The 19,943-nt window shown below is 30.1% G+C and overlaps 1 protein-coding gene across 1 annotated transcript in view; it reads left to right on the forward strand.

The window, feature by feature from the left end:
• The first annotated feature begins 7,541 nt into the window (after positions 1-7,541).
• Positions 7,542-19,943, forward strand: part of LOC129948892 (GTP-binding protein REM 2) — a 333,357-nt gene continuing 320,955 nt past the window's right edge. Inside the window, exon 1 of the mRNA XM_056060040.1 lies at positions 7,542-8,846. Coding sequence (XP_055916015.1) covers positions 8,826-8,846 — 21 coding nt within the window. The 5' untranslated portion in view covers positions 7,542-8,825. The remainder of the gene's footprint in view (positions 8,847-19,943) is intronic.

Here is a 19,943-nt window from a genome sequence, read left to right on the forward strand (position 1 = left end):
TTTTACGTACAAAAAATGATTTTAGCTTAAAAATAATTGTATGCAACGAGAAAAAAAACGTTTTCGAAATCTGGTAAAATTTTGAGAAAAATTGAATTTACAGTTTTCTTACAAAAAATAAAAAAAATAAAAAATTGATTTTTTACATAAATATTTCTTTAAAATTTTTAAATATTAAAAAAAATGTATTCAGTAAATTTCTTAAAAAAATCCACAAGTTTTTTATTAAAATCTACAAAATATAGCACGAAAAATTGGTAAAAATTAATTTTGGTTTTCAATATCTCGCGAATAAAAGAGTATATTGACTTCAAAATGATTTTATTTTGTTATGAATTTTTTTAGAAAAATCCAATTATTAAATTTGGGTTTCGACTCAAAATCTCGTTAACAAAAAATAGATTTCGAAATTAAACTATTTCATTATATGCAAAATTATGTCGGTAAGTTTTAGTTAATCTTTCAGAAAAATTCAACTGACACCTTTTTTTAGAAAAACACGAAAACTTACAAAAACACCTAAAAACTGATACAAAATTGTTTTCGACTCAAGTATTAAGAAAACAAAGAAAGATATATTGACTTCAAATTATGTATCGCACACAGAAAAGTGTTAAGAATATTTTGTAAATTTTTTAAGTAGGTAAAGCAAATCGATAGTCTGGGTTGTAACCCCGCCTCTTCTTAGTTTTCATTTCTAATTTATGTTATAACAAAACCACTGACTAGTTTTTGTTCTTTTTGCAAATATTGATGTTACTTTCTCTAAAACAAAAGGTATTTAAAGTTTTTGCTAGTTTTTGAGATATAGAGGATGGCAGATAGCACGCAGAATAGGCATCTCTTTAAAAACTGTTCCAATTAAAAAATTAAAAGAAGAATCTCAATTTTGTATGTTAAAAATAAAAAAAAAATATTTTTTTAAAGACACAATTTTTCCAATAACTGAATTTTGTATGTTAATAGTTTCTCAAGTATTTCTTTCAATTTATTCATGAAGGGAATAGTGCCAAAGTATTAGCGTTTCGAAATTGTATTTCCCAACAAATTAGTACTGAGGAATCATTTTTAAATTTTGTGTTTTGTCTTATTTAAATTTAAGCATCTCAAAGTAAATCCTCACTTTTATAAACACAATTGAAAACTGGGAAAATTTAAAGTACTCAATTTGTTTCTTTGTTTAGAGTAAGTTTTCACTTCTAGAGTTTTCGTCATTTTTTTGACCACTTCCTTTACGGATTGCAACTTGTTTTTAATATTCATAAATTAGTCACAGCATTAAATTCTTTTTTAAATTTTAAACTGATGAAGAAAGCTCATGGCCAAATTGGTCTTTTCTTTAACCTTTTTGCATATATTTAAAACTGAAACGTATACTTTTCCTTGAAGTCTATGAACCAACTATACATAGCAAGCTTGAACCTTTAATGAAGATGTTACCCTTTTTGTAAATATTCCTTGATTGATATGTCTTTCTATTTATATATAATATCAATATCATAATCTATAAGATCTTAGATTGTGTTTTGTTTTTTTCTTTCTCAAATTAGTCACGAAGGACTAACGCAGACATAATTGTTTAGAAACAACTTGACCCAAATCATGAAACAATATAAAATAAAATATCTGCTTAAGCTAAAAATCTCAATGTCAAAATAGACAAGGCAACTGCCTTATTGCCTAATTAAAAGGCCGAAATCCCTCACTAAAAATGTCTATACATCTACATAATATGTAGATATAACATAGAAAAGTAAGTTTGAGTATAAAAACGTAAGTTACATCTTTCGTGTTGTTTCCATGTCCTCAATAATTTTATTGGCGAATATCGATTTTAAGTCAAAGCCATATCCTTAGAATAAAAACAGGCAACGGAAGTCGATTTGATTGATCAAAAGGAAAAGAATAAAAAAATAAGTTAAGCAATGTAAGTCTACAACTCCACAAATATTTAAGTCCATCTCTATTCTCTTCATCTTTTATATGATCCTTTTTATCCTTTTTGTTAAAAAGAATACAAAAACAATTTGAAAAGTTAAATTCTTTTATTTTGACAGATTAAAGTTTCCTTTTTTTATTTTGGGAGGGCTTGTTTGCAACTTAAGTGTAGAAAAGGAACTGACCTAAATTTTCCAACATTTTCCTCACATATAGACAGACAAAAACAGAGAACGAACAGAAAAACAAAAATCAAAAAAGGATCAAGAGGGAAGTGCCGAAAGCGTAAGATATATGTATAAGTTCACTGCTTATAATGTTATAGTGCTGCTGCTACTGCTGCTATTACACGCACAAAATACCGTTATAACACTGGTGTCATTCAACTTGAGTATCCTTTTTTTTTGTTCTTCTTCATCCTGCAGCAGTTATCCTTATCCTGCTCCCAAATGAAAATCGATATCCTGATTACGAGAATGAATTTTTCTGGTGAATTTTAATACCACGCCGAGATACAAGAGACATTAGATAAAAATACAGAATGTGTCATCGGATATTTTCTCTTTAATTCTCTCTTAGTTTTCTTCCTTTTTTTCAGAATAAAGAGAATTTAATTTGTGTTGTTTTTTTTAGTATCAAAGAGATAACTATTATTGTTTACATTAAGTTAAATAGAAGGCTAAATCAAACTCAACGTTAGGTTCGGTTTAAGGCATGTGGAGATGAGAGATAAGGATGGGGAATTATACCAAACACTAGACAAGAAAAAATAATGCGAAAAAACGATGTACAAGAACGTTGGCCCATATTTTCAAAACTACAAACTGCGCAACCACATAAGCATTCCAGTTATTGATAGTGAATAAAAATCATGTATTAGACAATGTGTTGCTCAAGTAAGTATCTATCAAAGTACCCTTTAAGCTCAGTATGAAAATATGAAAGAGGTTTCAAAAATATCGTCTACCAATAAAGGGATTTCTCTACTTTGACAGTTTATAGCAGCCATATTGTTAAACTTAATCTGCCGAAATAGCTGTCAGTGGCAAATTACTACAATATTTCAATAATTCGGTGTTTTTTTGGAAACTACCGAAAGAGCTTTTAATGGTATAAGAATTCGAGGCTAAGATGTCATTGATTGAGAAAACGACCAATACTTGTTCGTGGACAAAACGGAAGAAATTCTGAAATAATCGCTGATGTCCATGGGAGTGTGCAGGAGAACATAGACCAATACTCTTAAGAAATTAAACTGACCCAGAAGCTAGGGACAAACAATAATACACGATTTTCCAATTAAAAGTCCTCGTGTCTGGATGGTTAGTGCATATGACTGTTTGTGACGAAGGTTGAACTACAGCTACAGTCGCACTAAGATATTTACCGATTGCCAATAACACCACACTCTTCACCGCTGTGGTTTATCTTCAGAGCATCAGCAAAGTTTTCGAAAAGATCATTAATAGCGCTCTGACTAAGTGCGCGGCGGACAACAAAATAATTCCGGATAAACAGTTCGGGTTCAAGGCGGGCCATGACACAGTTCATGCTGCGTTTAAACTCGTTTCTGATATCCAATGGAATAAATCAAAACACCAATACACAGGTTCTGTTCTAGTTGATCTGGAAAAGGCCTTTAACACCGTATGGTTAAAGGGTCTTCACCTTAAACAGAGCAGGCTTGGCATAAACAAGAGATTGTTTTATATTCTTTATGATATGCTTAACGGTAGAAAGTTTGTTGTCAAAAGTGGCAATGTAACTTCTACCACAACATTTTCAATTAAAAATGGTCTTCAACAGGGAGCTGTGAATTCGCCGATTTTCTCTGCATTAACACAGCGATCTGATAGGTTGTCTTACAAAGGCAATTGCGTACGCTGACGATCTAATTGCCTACAGAACGGCCCAAAAGGTTAAGGTTATTAGAATTTGTAGCGGGATTTTGACAAGATTCAGCGATATTGCGACCACTGGAAACTGAAAATAAATGTCCAGAAGTCGAAGACAATTCTGATCCGGACTCCGTTGGCTTGGGTCACGAGGGATACGTGCAGGAATTGGCGCAAGATGGTTATCGTTGATCTTTATGGGCAGCCATTGGCGAGCAAAAGTGTAGTGAAGTACCTCGGTATCTGGTTAGATGACCAGGGCCAGAGGAGCCTTCGCTTTGACGAAACGGCTGTTTTACAGCAGTCGGCTTGACCCCAAAGTGAAAGTAATTTGCAACATGGCCCTTATACGGCCAATGATCGTTTATGGTTGTCCTGTGTGGTTCAACGTTACCGCTTCCCAGATGTAGAGGTTTCGGGTGTTCACGAAGCTGTACCGGTTTATATCGAACAGCCGAATTTTATTACGTGCATTATTATTCTAACGAGGTCCTATACAACGGGGCTCGAATCAACAGAATTGACAATTTCGTGATAAAACTCGTTCGTGGTCACATTGCAAGAGCTTTGTCTTCGAACAACAATTTAATTTTCGGGGCGTTCTATCCGAACGACGAGTATTTTGAAAGTGCACGCTTGAGCGGCTTCATTCCACCAGAGGCATTCCTCTTTTTAGACAAATGCGGTCTGATACAGGATAGATTGGCAGTTCCGTTAATCTACCACATCAGACGAAGAACCGTGGATAGGCGACTCCTGTACAATCGGGATGTGTGTCGTGGCACAAGACGTAGCAGAGCTCCTTCCGTTCAGCAGGGCTGTGTCCGAATGGGACCGAACTGATAGGGTAAAGCAGGAGAACCAGTTTTGGTGGCTTCAATCGGCACTTGATAGTGGGTAGTCGGGATGGGCCGAAATTCATTAGTAGTAAGTGTAATAGTTTAACTTAGAGTGGGACTAGTAAGTTACTTGGAAGTTATGGTTAATTAGGGTAGTTTTATGAATTTTTGTCTAGCTTTAAGATAGGTTTAAGATTGAAGTGATAAAAATTAATTTAAAAAAAGTGCCTATGACTGTCATGTTGGAGGTCTCCGGTTATTTACCTGCTTGTGTCACCAAAGTTTTTTTTTGTCATGGGTACTGCCTTTTGCGAATTGACAAGATCCTCCACGAGTAATTCAAGTCATTTTACTCGCGCACAGAAATTGTTAAAAGTTGTAAGGACCTATACTTTAGTTCTCAAAAGTTCTGTAGCGTAATCCGTTGGCCGAAGTATTCGAATAGATAAAATCCGACGATCTCCCCAGCCCAAAAACCAAACATCCAAAGTCACACATGGGGAATTGAATCCTTTCCAACCATTCACTTGTCCACAAGGCTTTCTTAAAGGGTATAACATTTCTTTTTTCGAATGGTTTTTGGTTGCTTTAATTTAAATCCACCTTCAGAATTAATGCATCTTGTCAGGTTTTTGAGATATCGTTTGGAAAATTCGAAATATGCTTTTTGGGACGATTTAAATTTATGAAATAGATTTTTCAAAAAAAAAATCATGATGGTTTTACAAATCTACAATCCTTTTCATCAATATTTGGTTTAAAAAATGTATATTATTTCAAAAAATAATCGAAAAATCTTACAAAAATCTGACAGAAACGCTTAACCATTTTTTCTTAAACGGTTTTCAATAGAAAAATGCCCTGAAAGTTTTGCTCTTGTAACAAATCTGTTATCCATTGTATCAAGTTTTTGAAATATATTCAAAATAATAATGTTGAAAAAGGGTCTTTTTTAAACTTAAGAAAATAATTAGTTCCAAAATATGTTTTTCAAAAATTTTAAATTATTAAAGGTTTTCTATAACTTCATAAAGACTCAAGTAAAGGCTCGTAACTACTGAGAATTTCCAGAATGTAAATAAGATGCTTAAATTATTTGCTAAATCCTCCTACAATTTATGTTTTGAGTGAGATTCGAATTGAGAAAAGCTTAATCATTTTAAAAAGTATTGTTTTGTTCGTTGAACAGAAGAAAAACCAAATTTTATTTTAGGTTTTCTGATTCAAGCCTACGAAATAAAAATGGGCCTCATTACTGAAGATTATTTTTCTTTGAAAATCTGGATAATTTTAGTGCATTCCAAAGGTCAAATCAAGACAAAAACCACGCTGTTGGTGATCAACTAAAGCTGGAGTTAATGCGTTAGCTGAAATTTAAAAGCCCCGAGAAGTAAGTCTTTATATAGAATACGGTATTTTCTTAAACGACGCTTATGTTTTCGATTCTCTCACTGCAAAATTGATACCTATTTTTCTTTTTTAGTTATGGTGTGGTATTTACTTATCAAATGTCAAAAGGCTACATCTTCAAAAGAGACAGCTGTCTAACTAGCGCGCTATTCAAAGTGAAAGATTTTGAAATAAACATAAATAAAACCTTTTCACAAATGAATGGTCTTTTAATAAAAACAATAAATTAGGTGGCGCAACAGTCTATTGAGAACTAGGGCCTAGTGACTTACAACTCTCAGCCATTCCTGTGTGCGAGTAAAATTTTCTGATATGGTCTTCTAGGGTCTTTAAATTTTTGGCAGTTGAGAACGGCCATATTGTTTCTCCTGTCAAACTAAATGTCATCTTCTTATATTTTCTGTAAGAGGGTGTTCGTTTTAAGAGATATACTATTCAAACATTAGCGAATACGTTTAAGCCCACTGCAACAGTTTTGGTAAATAATCATCCCTGCCGTCGTTTAGAATTTGTAAAAGATTTAAAATCAATGGACCATTCGCAAGATCTATGATGTTTATATAGATGACAATTCGTTGAATTAGGCTTCGGTACTTGAGCTTGAACCCGGACAAAATTCGATTGAAACATGTTAAGGTTAAAGACAATGAAAACGACTTAAGTTCGCGAAATGGGCTATGAAGTAGTTAGAAAATAACAACACCAAATTTTCAATGAATACAATCTTTGAATTTAACTCATAAAAGATTACACTCTCTTACAATTTTCATTTGTATCTTACTTGTCAGACTGATAGTAGTTATAAAATCTTTGTATATAGATTGAATTGAAAGACTCATTGCCAGCCAAGCCATACCACGTGCTACATTGCCAAAATGTAAACAAACAACATTCCCATGAGCCCAAAGACCGTTATGAATGTTAATAAAAACAATAACAATAATACAATGTGTTGTCACTAGAGTGCGCATGACATTTCTACCCTTACAGCGATCAAATTTCCCCAGACTTTCTATAGTATATGAATGTATACAAGAGATTCCTTGAAAAAACTAGGTCTCTGAACTGCGTCTGCGAAGGCTTTAAAACACATATTCCCGTATGTAGGTTCTCGTACCTGATTCCTCCTCCTCACCACCATCATCATCATCATTCTTTTCCCCTACTATACGACGAATTTTCCGAGAAAAACAAAAAACAAACCTAGAGAACAATGCAAAGCCACGAGAACGAGTATCTTTATAGGGGTTGAAGAGTCGAGTGGTGCTCTGTATACGTCCAATTGTATCTTATTAAACCGGCAATATACATTTGATATACCAACATCCACACTTTCTAACTTATTTTCACATTTTCTTTTGTTCGTTTTTTTATTTTGTTTTTCCAGACGAATATGAATACGAAGGGAAAACGAGGCTTGGAAAACCGTCCAGCTTTGCCTTTGCTGCTGGTTTCATCGAAGAGAAACATTTCGTCGCAGTTTAGTTTGCCGCAGGAACCTTTCGTGTTAAGTTGTGATTTTCTTCCTTTGAAAAGGATAACTCTGTGAAATTGAAGAATAGAAAAACCGTCATCGAGAAGGGAGTATTCGAATTCAGGACGGACTTGAATTTTAAAGAAAGGGTCGGACCACTTTGAGTTCCAATTTCCAAAAAAAAAATGTAATACATAGAGAACTCGGAAAATGAATAATTTTGAAATTTAAATACTGCTTTGAAGTGTTATCCTTATCTGTCCCACTTTTGGGTCTTTGTGTTGTCATTGTTTTTGTTTTCTAGGATTCACTAGATTAAAGAAAAAAAAATACTTTGGTTATTGATTTTATCACTCATATCCAGTGCTATTTAGAAATATTTGTCCACCCAATAAGTCCGTCGGAATATTGAAGAAGTCGAAGAAGGGGGAATAAAAATTGTGTGTTCACTCGGTCGTATACGTAACCTTTTTCTGGTGTTTTTTTAATTTTTTATTCTATGTGGCCCTTTGATGACCCTTTCAATCTTAAATTCCAAACCAAATTTAGGGAAGTGTCAGTGCTGGTGTTGATAAATCTAAAATGAAGAAAAAGAACACTCTTATTGTTGTTGGGTGAGAGTGATGTTCGTATAACCTACATTTAACAGAATTTAAAAGAGAATTAACCCTTAAAAAATAAGGGAGAGCCCAACGGCATAGATAAGTTTTTTGAAACCGACCCCAAAGAATTACGCTATCCATCTCGTGAAAATTTAATGGTTCTAGTGCTTTTTTTGTTGTATTATTCTGTTCTACTCGTCGTCGTCAGTCATCGTCCGTCGCGTCAGTCCTTAGTCGTCACTCGTCTCATTTCTCAGTGTTTATTTTATTTTTTGGGTTGAGTGTTTTTATGTGAGTGCGAAAGAAGGGGGCGTAAAAAATAAGGGAATGTCCTTTCTGTCATATGAAAACCCGACACAAGATGATGATGATGAAAAAATGTAAATAACATGTCAGAAGGATGTTTTTGCAACGGTGTGGAAGAGTTAATGAAAACGTTTTGTATGTTAGATTGCTGCACATACCATCTGTGAATTGTCCTGAAAAATAAATAAAATATATATAAAATGAAATAAAATTCAAAATGATTTAAATGTTAATTTTGTGTGTGTGTTTCAAGTGTTAAAGGCATTTATCAAAGACTTTCTACATCAGCTATCTACTTCTACACCGTATATAATATAAATAATAGCAAAAGGATTCGTTATCCTGCCGAAGAAGGATTAGAATGAACTACGAACATTTAAAGGTAAGTTATGGTATTTAATATAATTCTTCGTTAATAATAAGGCCAGGATCTTCCTTATACTATATACGGTTGAAATATTAGAATAAAGGTGGCAGAGTTTATTAATCGGTTTGTGAAAGAAGAAATATTGTGACTTCGAGAATTATTTATTTTTTTTGGGTTTGGAGGAATAAAACCCATAGAACCAAGGAAAGCATCTTTTTAGAATTCTCAAAACAGTCTTTAATATTATTTGCTTTCCATCCATTTTCAAATACATATTTAAAAAAAGAAAGAACTTATAATATTTTACACGTGGAAAGGTTAATTAAAAATTCTACATTTGACTCACTAAAAGGATAAAGATATGAAACGAAGCAAAAAAGAAGAAACTGATTAATTGGTCTTTCAGTTTGAATTTATTATTCATTAATTTATGGAAAAAGGCACAAATTAATTATTTGTTTTATGCCAGAGTCTAGTGAAAAGAGTTAAAAAAAGAACGAAAATATATCCTTCCCCAGGTGTAGTATGCAATTAATTAGAAGAGTTTGCTAATTAACAAGAATATGTTTAAGAAGAAAAGACAATTTATGAGTCCATAAATGTTTTATTGATACAAATAATTTTCTGACTTTTATTTTGTAAAATTAATCTTTAATCTTAATCTTGTGTTGTGACCAATTTGTTCGAAAGGTTTGCTCCTAAACATATTTTTTTAGTTTTCTAAAAGCGGATTTTTAACTTGCTTTTTTGATAAAAAAGAATAAAAAGGTTATGAAAATGCAGTTTTCAGTAACTTTGCCTTTAAATATACAATTCTTTAAAAAGTAAAATTTAGTTTTGATAAGTTGAGTACACAAAACATTTATTACTTTTTAACTTCTCATAGGAAGTTATTGTAATGGGTCCGATTTGTCAAATTGAAAATGTTATATCGTAACGTAAAAAAATCCAACAAACGATTTTCCTTAAAAATCAAAAAAAAATGTCGTCACCTCAAAAATTTTACGAATAAAATAAGGTTTCATCTGCAAAACAATTTTGTGCAACAAAAAACAACATTTTCAACATTTGGTAAAATTTTGAGAAAAATTGATTAGACCGTTTTTTTTTATAAAAAACAAAAACCTAAAAGAACATTATTCAAAGTTGGTAAAAATTGATTTTTGACACAAATATCTTTTCAAAACTTTGATATATTGGCTTTAAACTAATTGTTTTCTTATCAGAAATATTGTTTTCAACAATTATTAACGTTTTGAGAAAAATCGAACTGACAGATTTCTTACAAAAAATAAAAAACTTAAAAAATTAAATTAAAAATTGGTAAAAACACATTTTCGACTAAATTATCTTTTCAAAACTTAAAAATATTAGCTTCAAACTAATTTTATTTTATAAAAAATATTGTTTTTCAACATTAAGTAATTTTATATAAAAATCCAACAGTCCGTTTTTTCATAAAAAAAATAAAATCTACAAAAAATGGTACGCAATTTTGGTAAAAATGATATTCGGTTCTCGATTTCTCGTGACTTGAAATTAATTTCATTAATGCAATTTGTATTTTTTTATATAAGAAATAAAAACTTTTAAGAAATGTTAATAAAATTGGTTATCAACTAAAAATCTCATTACCAAAAATATAGATTTTGAAATCAAACTATTTCATAATATATATTGTTGTTAATTTTAAAATTCAACTGACAACTTTTTTAACCCAAAACAAACTTTTAAGCAAGACAAATCGTCAGACGGGATCGGAAGTAATCAATGTTTGTCGCATCCCAGCCTATTTTTTTAATATTATTTTGAGAATAATCTGCTTATAACGTAACTGTACGTACGTACGTACTTTCGGAAAACTTTTTTTTTCAGCTTTATCTCAAGAACTATCAGATATATTCGCTTGAACAAAATTTTGTTTTACAAATAATAATAAATAATAAAAAAGGATTTTAGAAAAAAAATCAGTAGCTGGGTTTTTTACTTAAGCATTTTAAAAAATAAAAGTGTACATTTTGGTTAAATTGTACATTTTAACGTAATACCAAATTACTATAAACTTAAGAAAAGTTTATTAACGGGTTTTTTATAAATCAAAAACGCTGAAAACAAATGTTCACTTCTAAAATTTTATGAGCAAATGACAGTTTTTCCAAATTGTTTTCTGCACCGAATAATAAAATTTTTGACTTCTGGAAGTTTTTAAAGAAAATTTAAAGCACAGTACTTTCCAAAAAAAATTACAAATTTTTCCTTAAAATTGAACAAACAAAATATTGTTGTAAACATTAAATTTTTTTTTACAAAATCTCAATCCAATTTTTTTTTAAAGCAGCTCAATACTACTAAAATGTGAATTTTGATTTTATTTATTAAAATAAAATGCACGACTGGGTTGCATGAAATTGCTCCTGGATGCAAAAAGTCTGTTAAAAGTACCTTTATAAGATTTAAAAATATTCCTGTTAAATAAGTTTGTCCTCAAAGATATAAATGCCATTTGATTTTCAAAAAACTTGTGGTTCATCCCAAAAAATACTTGTAAGCATACTTAACGAAAACAATTGTTTGTATATTCAACTAGTTCGTTGAAAGCTTTTTCATTTGGATAGATTTATTTGAATTTCATATTAGAAGGACCAGGATGGAAAATAAATTATCTGAAGATAAGAAAGAGGCAGAACATGTATGTTTAAATAGTAAAGCGATCGCCTATTGGTTTTGTAGTACGGTAGGTGTCTAAAACGGATGAAGAATAGTTTATTGGCGTGCTCAGCTTTATGCAGATAGATAGATAATGACATGTTTATGATGATAGCAAAAGAATGTTATTGGTAGGTAGTCGGTACTTTCTACAATCCAATCACATTCCTACTTTCCTACAAGTTTTCAGGGCAAACATGGAGTTATACCGTTCAGTTAATTTTTTCCGTAAAGTTTAAAAAGAAAAAAGGACAAAACAGGTACAAGAAATTGTTATCTATATTGTGTTGTTTACAGTCTCTTGTGCGTTTTGGATTTTAGTTATTTAGTGATTAGTAAGCAGTAGTTGTAGAGGTTGTAGGTTTTTTTAACTAGAACTATTTATTTTATTCTTTTATTTAGGCAAAGGCAAGTAAAAGAATAATATTTTAAAATCATATATACAAAGGTACCAAGATAATACTTCTTGATAGACACTTGAAAATAGATTGTTGATTAAATATATGATATTCGTTAATCCGATACAGTGGTGATACACGGACGGCCATCGTTGGTATTTACAATTATTATTGTTATAAAAATACATAAATATGTACCAAATGCATTAATTTGGATAAAAGATAGTGATATAATAAAAATTTTGTCGAAATAATGCGCTCTTTCGGGCTCATTCAAGTTAAAAAATGAGGCTGGGATGCGACCCACACTGATAACTTCCCATCCCGTCTGTCGATTTGTCTTGCTTAAAAGTTTGTCTATATGTACTAGTATCAATTTTTACCAAATTTGCGTACTATTTTTTGTATTTTTTTTTGTTGGATTTTTATATAAAAATTACTGAATATCGAAAACAATATTTTCTGTGAAAAAATATAAGTTTGAAGCCAATATTTATAATTTTTGAAAAGATATTTGAGTCGAAAATCAATTTTTACCAACTTGTGTTAAATTTGTTTTAGATTTTTAATTTTTTTGTACAAAAACTGTCAATTCGATTTTTTCAAAATTTAACTGAATGTTAACAACAATATTTTTTGAAAGAAAAAAGTAGTTTAAGGCCAATATTTCAATTTTTTGAAAAAATATTTGAGTCGAAATTCAATTTTTACTTCAATTTTTACCAACTTTTATACATTTTTTTAGGTTTTTATTTTTTGTAAAAAAACTGTCAATTCGATTTTTCCCAAAATTTGTATGTGTTGAAAGCAATATTTCTTATAAGTAAAAATTAGTTAGAAGCTATAATCTCAAATTTTTGAAGAGATATTTGAGTCGAAAATCATTTTTTACCAACTTTTGTAAATTTTTTTTCGGTCTTTAATTTTTTGTAAAAAACTGTCAATTCGATTTTCTTCAAATTTTTTCAATATTTTTTAAAGATAAAAGTAAATTAAAGCCAATATTTTATAGCTTTGAAAAGATATTTAAGTTGAAAATCAATTTTTACCAACTTTTATTAATTTCTTTTTAGGTTTTTATTTTTTGAAAAAAAGTGTCAATTCGATTTTTTTTCAAAATTTTATCAGATGTTAAAAACATTATTCTTCGTTGCATAAAATTGTTTTGGAGATGAAATCATATTTTAGTTGTAAAATCTTGGAGGTGACACATTTTTTTTCAGTTTTTTTGATTTATAAAAAAAATATATTTCTTTGGTATTACAGTACAATATATTATATAAAATTTAATTCAAGTCTCTAGCGTTTTTGGTTCGTAAGATATTTAGGGTTAAACTAAATGTTCATCTTTTTTTCCAACTGCTATGGTAAAAAAAACCACCCACGCAATTTTCTTGAGAGCCCTTTCTGCATCTTTCTGCCTTATTATCTGTATAACAAAATTTATTTGAAATCGATATCTCTTCTGGTTCTTGAGCTATGGACGACTTAAAAACGTCGCGAAATATTTTTGGTATCCAGCCGTTTAGTGATTGTAAATATACGCTCTACATTTGAATTTCATAAAAAAGTGTTGACCCGTTTTATAATTTTTTAGTTATTAAATTAGTTTAGAATGCTGTTGTCCAGCAAACTATAGTCTTACTATTTAATTTGGTCGTTTTTCTACATATAAAAGCATTTCAAGATTTTAACAGTTTTTAAAAATGCCATATTTAAGAGCAAAACACAATAGTTTATAGGGTTTTTATTGCTTTCACGCAGAAATGTAAGAAATTGTTTTGAAGCTTTTTTCCAAAACAATATATTTTTTTTTGCCATTTCTATTAATGCGAAAAACGCTACAAACATTCAAAAACCCAGAAAAGAAAGAAGTACAAAATTTCTCTGAATATAAATAAAAACAAATTAAGGTAACAAATAATTTGGGAATAAAATTTTGTGTGGCAGTTTACACGTTTCGAAATCTCTTTGCACTTCAGTTCTCAAACGATTCAAAGCTTTTATAATAATAGTTTTTAATAATAATTGTTCTAGAATATCTGAAGCAAACTTACTTTAAAAAGTAAATTTCTTTAATTTTGTACGATCTTAAAAGTTTTATTCAACAGAAATTCAATTTTGAAAGAAATAAAATGCCCGACTGGGTCACTAGAACTTGCTAATTTCTCCAAAAAACAGTCTGTTTAAAATTATTTCAATATATTAAGATTTAAACATGTTCCTGCAAAATATGAGCTTTCCTCAAAAATTTGAATGCCATTTTATATCCCGAATATCTTAAATTTATTACGAAAATCATTAAAGCGGGTTTCTTAAATTAGGCTTTATATAAACAATTTTTGAATTTTGTCTTTAAATAATTTTTGGTATGCAGTTATTTAATGCTTTCAAATATACATTTAAAATCGTTACAAAATATTCACCCCTATCTGAGATATCAAGTTTTGTAAAAAAAAATAGTTTTGTTGTTTAAACATCAAAAAAATAATGACATTTTCGATCATCAAAAATCATCATCAATTTGAAAATATAACCATCGACAAGAGCTTGCACTGAAAGAGAAGATTATTGAAATCCGTTGATTAGTTCTTGAGAAAACTTGAAAACAAAAGAATGGTTTTATGAGGAGTATCTTTCTGGAGCAATACTAACATATATTTTCCTTGTAGAAAGAAGCCGAATTAAGAAACAAAAATTAGAGAAAGTTTTAAAAAATCTATCTGTTCATTTTTGAAAAAAGTCGAGTTTTTTTAATCGGCTAAGAAACTTAATTTAAATCGGCGCAATTATTAAGGCTGCAGAGGCCAGGACAGCCAAACGGACGGAAACGGGGGCCCCATTTTTTCCGACTTATCCACCATTGTAATGTCATGTTTGATTCGAAATTTTTGCAAATGCAAAAATTGCCATATAGGTCCTGTATGTCGCAGGAATTAAAAGGCAACTTAATATAAAATAATTGATCTCTTATTCAAGGTGTCTTCTTAAAAACCTTAATATTTGCTCTTTTTATGAAAATAATTTAAAGCATTACTATAGTTAAAAATGTTTTAAATGTTTCTGACAGCAATTCACTTTTTGGTTTATGCCGTTTAATTCATAAAAATCTTTACTTATACAACTTAACTGTATAAGCTTTATGGCTCGTGTAACCCCCCCCCTGGATCGTACATTGGTCAAAATTTGATGAATTTTTTGAATAGGGCTGAGTTCCCGATTCATATTATGTTCTTGGTCGAGTCCTTAGTTAAAACTGGTACTTTTGGGAATACAAATTTTGTTTTGGTATAAAAAAAATAAATAATTCAAAATATATTGGGGGTCATATCAATTAACTCAATACGATTAATTTTTAATTGAAGGAAATTCCTGCAAATATAAAAAAGTATCTCCCAGGGGGTCCTGACCCCTACTATCTTTTTGAATCTATTCATTATTACTTCAACTCACAACTTTTAATCCTTCAAGCAACTTCAAAATTACGGCAGCTGTCAGAAATGTAAAACGTGTCTAGTAAAAGACTGCAATCGCAAAAGATTCACAAAGAATGCATTCTTCTATGATTTTAATTTATAGATTGCATTCATTGAATCATTTGATCACAAATCAGTTTAACTATTGAGAATTTTCTTACTAAATTTCATAAATCTTTGGAAGAATTTCAATAGTTCAATACATGATTTTGAAATGATTGCCACAAATCTTAGATTAAAATCAAGAAAAAACACAATTTTAAAGAGCAGTCAATGAATGCAATCTTTAAGATGAATTAAGTAAATGATTGCATTAAATAAAGAACGCATTCTTTTTAAATCTGAATCCTGATGCATATCTTAACTATATATGTATATCTTAAAGCCTTATTTAGATAATTGAAGATTTTTAATTTTGTGGTGATTTAATGTCTACAAGAACCTCTTTGAAGTTAAAATTGTATTTCATAACATCAAAATCTGCCAGTAAAATAATTTTTATAATTTCTCAAATGAATTTGTTATGCAATATTCATTTTAAAGGAACTGATCCCTCAATTTTTGAGATTGTTTCCATGTGTCCATTTTTCAAAACTTTATCTTTTCCAAAAACGAAGTACTGTATGAGAAACATTTATTAAAAAATCCTAAGAAATTTGATGGGTTTCAAATACAACAAGTACTTGCAGCATAGTTTTGTTTTTACAAAAAATTGGTATCAAACTCTTTTACCAGAAATACTTACACATTTTAAGAAAAAGTAAACAGCGTCACAAGACTTTAACGTAAACGTATCATGGAAACTGATGAAGGTTAAGTTATCCTTAAAACGAATAAACATACATATAGAATTTTCTTCTCTACAAAATGGTTACTAAAATTTAGCAAATATTTATATTTGAACAATATCAATATGAACATAAATACTCTCTTTGTTTTAAATATTATTTTAAGAATTCCCTCAAATTAAAATATTTTAAAATACAAAAAAAAAGAAATGTAACATAAGTATTTTGATTGGAATTCAATTTCTTCTTGACCCAAAACTAATATCTACTTACCTAAATTCTATTGAATTGAAATTAATTAAGTACAAAGTTTGCACAAAGTTATCGAATTTTTAATATCTAGGTATGTTTGCATAACTTTTTGTATTTTTTTGTTTAAATTTTAATTAATATTTTCTTAGAGTTCATAATATAACTTTTGGAATCCTTTTTCTAGGTATATAGGAGAACTTATATTCAGACAGAGTGTAAAACTTTTATAATCTTACCCAATTTGAACTCTTCTACTGCCATAACTATACACAAATTATATTTCTATAAAAGTAAGAGAGAAGTTATACCTACATAGGTAAGGTATCTGGTATTTGCAAGATGCAATTATTTTTTCTGCCTTGTAGTCCTTTTATCCTTTTGAGATGATTCTGAATGCCATTTATACTTTGTGAGTGCTCCTTCCGGAAATGGCGAAAGGACAGTGTATCTATGAGTAGAATAGACAAGCTCATATACCTATAGAAGTTGAAAAATATACCTTAGCTAAAATTATAACGTGTTTTTATTATTCGACGAGAAGATTTATTACCTTGGGGTATAGTTGCTGTCTTGTTATTTATGGTGTTTTTTCTGCTATGTATGATATTTTTATCCTTTAGGTGAAATTTTTACTTTTACCTTGTGCCAGAAACCGAATGGCAGTTAGTTTGGTGATGGAAAATATATATTTCCGACACTTAAATGTTTTCAAAAAAACAAAAATAAATACGAACTCAACCTAAATATATATTCCATACGCTCTTAAATGGTATCTAGGGACATGTTTTTGAACGAAAATACAAACAAATAGTGTACCTACCTTAGTAATTTTCCTTAAAGAGTAAAGGACCTTCTTTTTTCTATTTAAGTTTAAAAAGGGAATAAGAAGGAAGAGGTGTGGTCGTTTGTAAAGAGCATACTTTAGTAGTCTGCAATTTTTAAGGAGAAAGTTGTTTTTGAGAAATGGAAAAGGGTTCAAGTGGAGGAATTTTACATTTACTTTTGCTTCAATTCTTAGGAAAACTTCCTCTCTCTCTTTCTCTGTAGTCTTTGGGAAACTTATATAAACAAACTATAGGTCTTAGGTATGGGCACTTAATATTTTTGTTTCGAGTTATGTATACGATATGGCTTGAAGTGTTAATTTTAAGGAATTTCTACAAGTGCGATATGAAGGTGTTTCCGGGTTAAATGGTTAAATGCCCGTAAGATAAAACTTTATGAATTGAGTATAGTTAAGACTATTGTTTCTTTTTTTTAATTTCAAAGTAATTTGAATACAAATTGTGTTGTTTTGAAAAATAACAAGAATTTAAGTATAAAATTATGTTAGAAGAACTTTTGTTTGGGTTAATTTATAACATGAGTTTGAAGGCAGGGAGCAAGGGATAAGTTCAATTAAGTACCTGTAGACATACAAATTAGTCGAAACTGTTTAAGCACATGTTTTTGTATGTTTTAAACTTATAACTGCTATCTTATTCGTACTTAAATTGTTTGATTAAGATATATATTTATAAAATAAGACAAATACCTCCGTAGTTGAATCTATGTACCAATTTCAAAGAACAATTGTTACTTGTTCAAAAAGCTGTGAACTGTTTAAAAATTTGCACAGTCTTAAATTAAATATTCAATGAATTGGAATCTTTAGAAAAATTGAAACTTTTTTCTCTTTTGTGATTTGTACAATTTTATCATTTCTCGAAAATGCTGAAGTCCAATTGACAATTGACTAACATTTGGTATCAATAAAAAAGCTAAACAAATGTTTGTCAAATCGAACATTTCATGTTTAAAAAGTTATAATAGTTTCAGAATTATCTTAGAGCAACAAAGAATGATTTGAGAAAACGAATTGACATTTTTTGTGTACAAAAATACATAAAACACCCAACAAAAAAAAAAAACTATTTCAAAATTTATAGAATTGATTTTCGGCTCAACTATTTTGAAAATAAAGAAACGTTTAACAAATTCTAACAAACGAACGAGTTAATAGTTCTTAGATCTTTATGATCAAACTAAAAGTACGTTTCTAGAAATTCAAATTAAGACGGCTATAGGTTGCTTTAGTATGTGATTCCCTAGCCCTTTCGAGATAAGTTTCGTTTATTTCCTCATCAACCATCGAAATGCAGTTGTAAAATGTATTTCTCCATTCAGGATTTGCTTGTGCAGATTACTATCAGGTCTATGCATAACTTTAATAAGACAGTCTGCGTTGGCCTTTAAATTTCTAACATATATTTACGGAAGCCCGGGCTCAACATATATGGCGTAATTAGGCGTGCTACACGCCAGACAGAAGATTCTTTTGAAAAAGTATCTTTGAATAATTTCCATATCCTCTAGAAATTGGTATCCATACACTTAATTCCCAATAACAAAAGAAACTGTTCACGATAGCCTCAAAGACTTTAAATTTCGATGTAGGGTCCACAAAGCTTCTTGAAAAGAAATGTGACCACATCGAGCTTATAGCTGTTTTGGCTAGTATCAGTTTCTCTTTAATATGATTTTTGATGTTCAAATTATGAGTGATAGTAAAACCAAGATATTTATACTCGCTGACAACTTCAATACTGGTATCATGTAATGTTCAATTTCGTACATTATTATCTGAACGGTTCTGGGGTTTAAAAATCATAACATTAGATTTAGAAGTGTTGATTTTGAGAAACCACGAATCGCATTATTGTTTAAGTTTATTTATCTGAAGCTGCAATGTCACTGGGATATCAAAAAACACCACAAGGTCATCAGCATAGAGCAAAACCTTTAAAGATAAATCGCCATAGTTGACGCCTCCCGGTAATTTATTTTCAATATCATTGATAAAAAGAGCGGACTTAATACACAGCCTAGTGGAACACCTGTTTCGATATTAAAGGATTTTGACATAAATATGCCATTATAAACCATTGCAGATGTATTTAATAAAAGTTGTTCATAAATCCGAATAAATTTGGCTGAAAGACCAATAACTGCTAGCTTATATAAAAGTTTCCTTCTGTTAATAAAAAAAAATCGACAAAAAAAGTGTATAGGGGCTTCTTTTTGGCGATAAAACGCCTGGCAACGCTCGTAAGAGCAAACATTTGATTTGATTTGATGAAAGGCCCGCCGTAAAACCAGCCTGATATCGACTTATCAAATTATTTCTTTCAATCCAATTCATAAGCCTAACGTACAACCTTTGCACAAACGGTTTTCTTAATGAGCTCAGAACTGAGATGGCTCTATAATTTTCTGGGAGAACGGATTACCCTTTTTAAATATATTAAATATTGTTGCCAAACGAAAGTAGCTCGGAAATTTTTCTTCTGTAAACATTTTGATTAATAACCCCAACACACGCTCGAGAAATTCAGGAGTTGAATTCTTATAGAATTCGATAGGAATACCATCCAAACCCGCTGCTTTGTTATTTTTTATTCTGCTTAGAGATACCAACATCTCAACCATGCTAAAAGGAGAGTCTAGCTCATC

Source organism: Eupeodes corollae, chromosome 3, assembly GCF_945859685.1.
Source record: "Eupeodes corollae chromosome 3, idEupCoro1.1, whole genome shotgun sequence".
Lineage (NCBI taxonomy): Eukaryota > Metazoa > Arthropoda > Insecta > Diptera > Syrphidae > Eupeodes > Eupeodes corollae.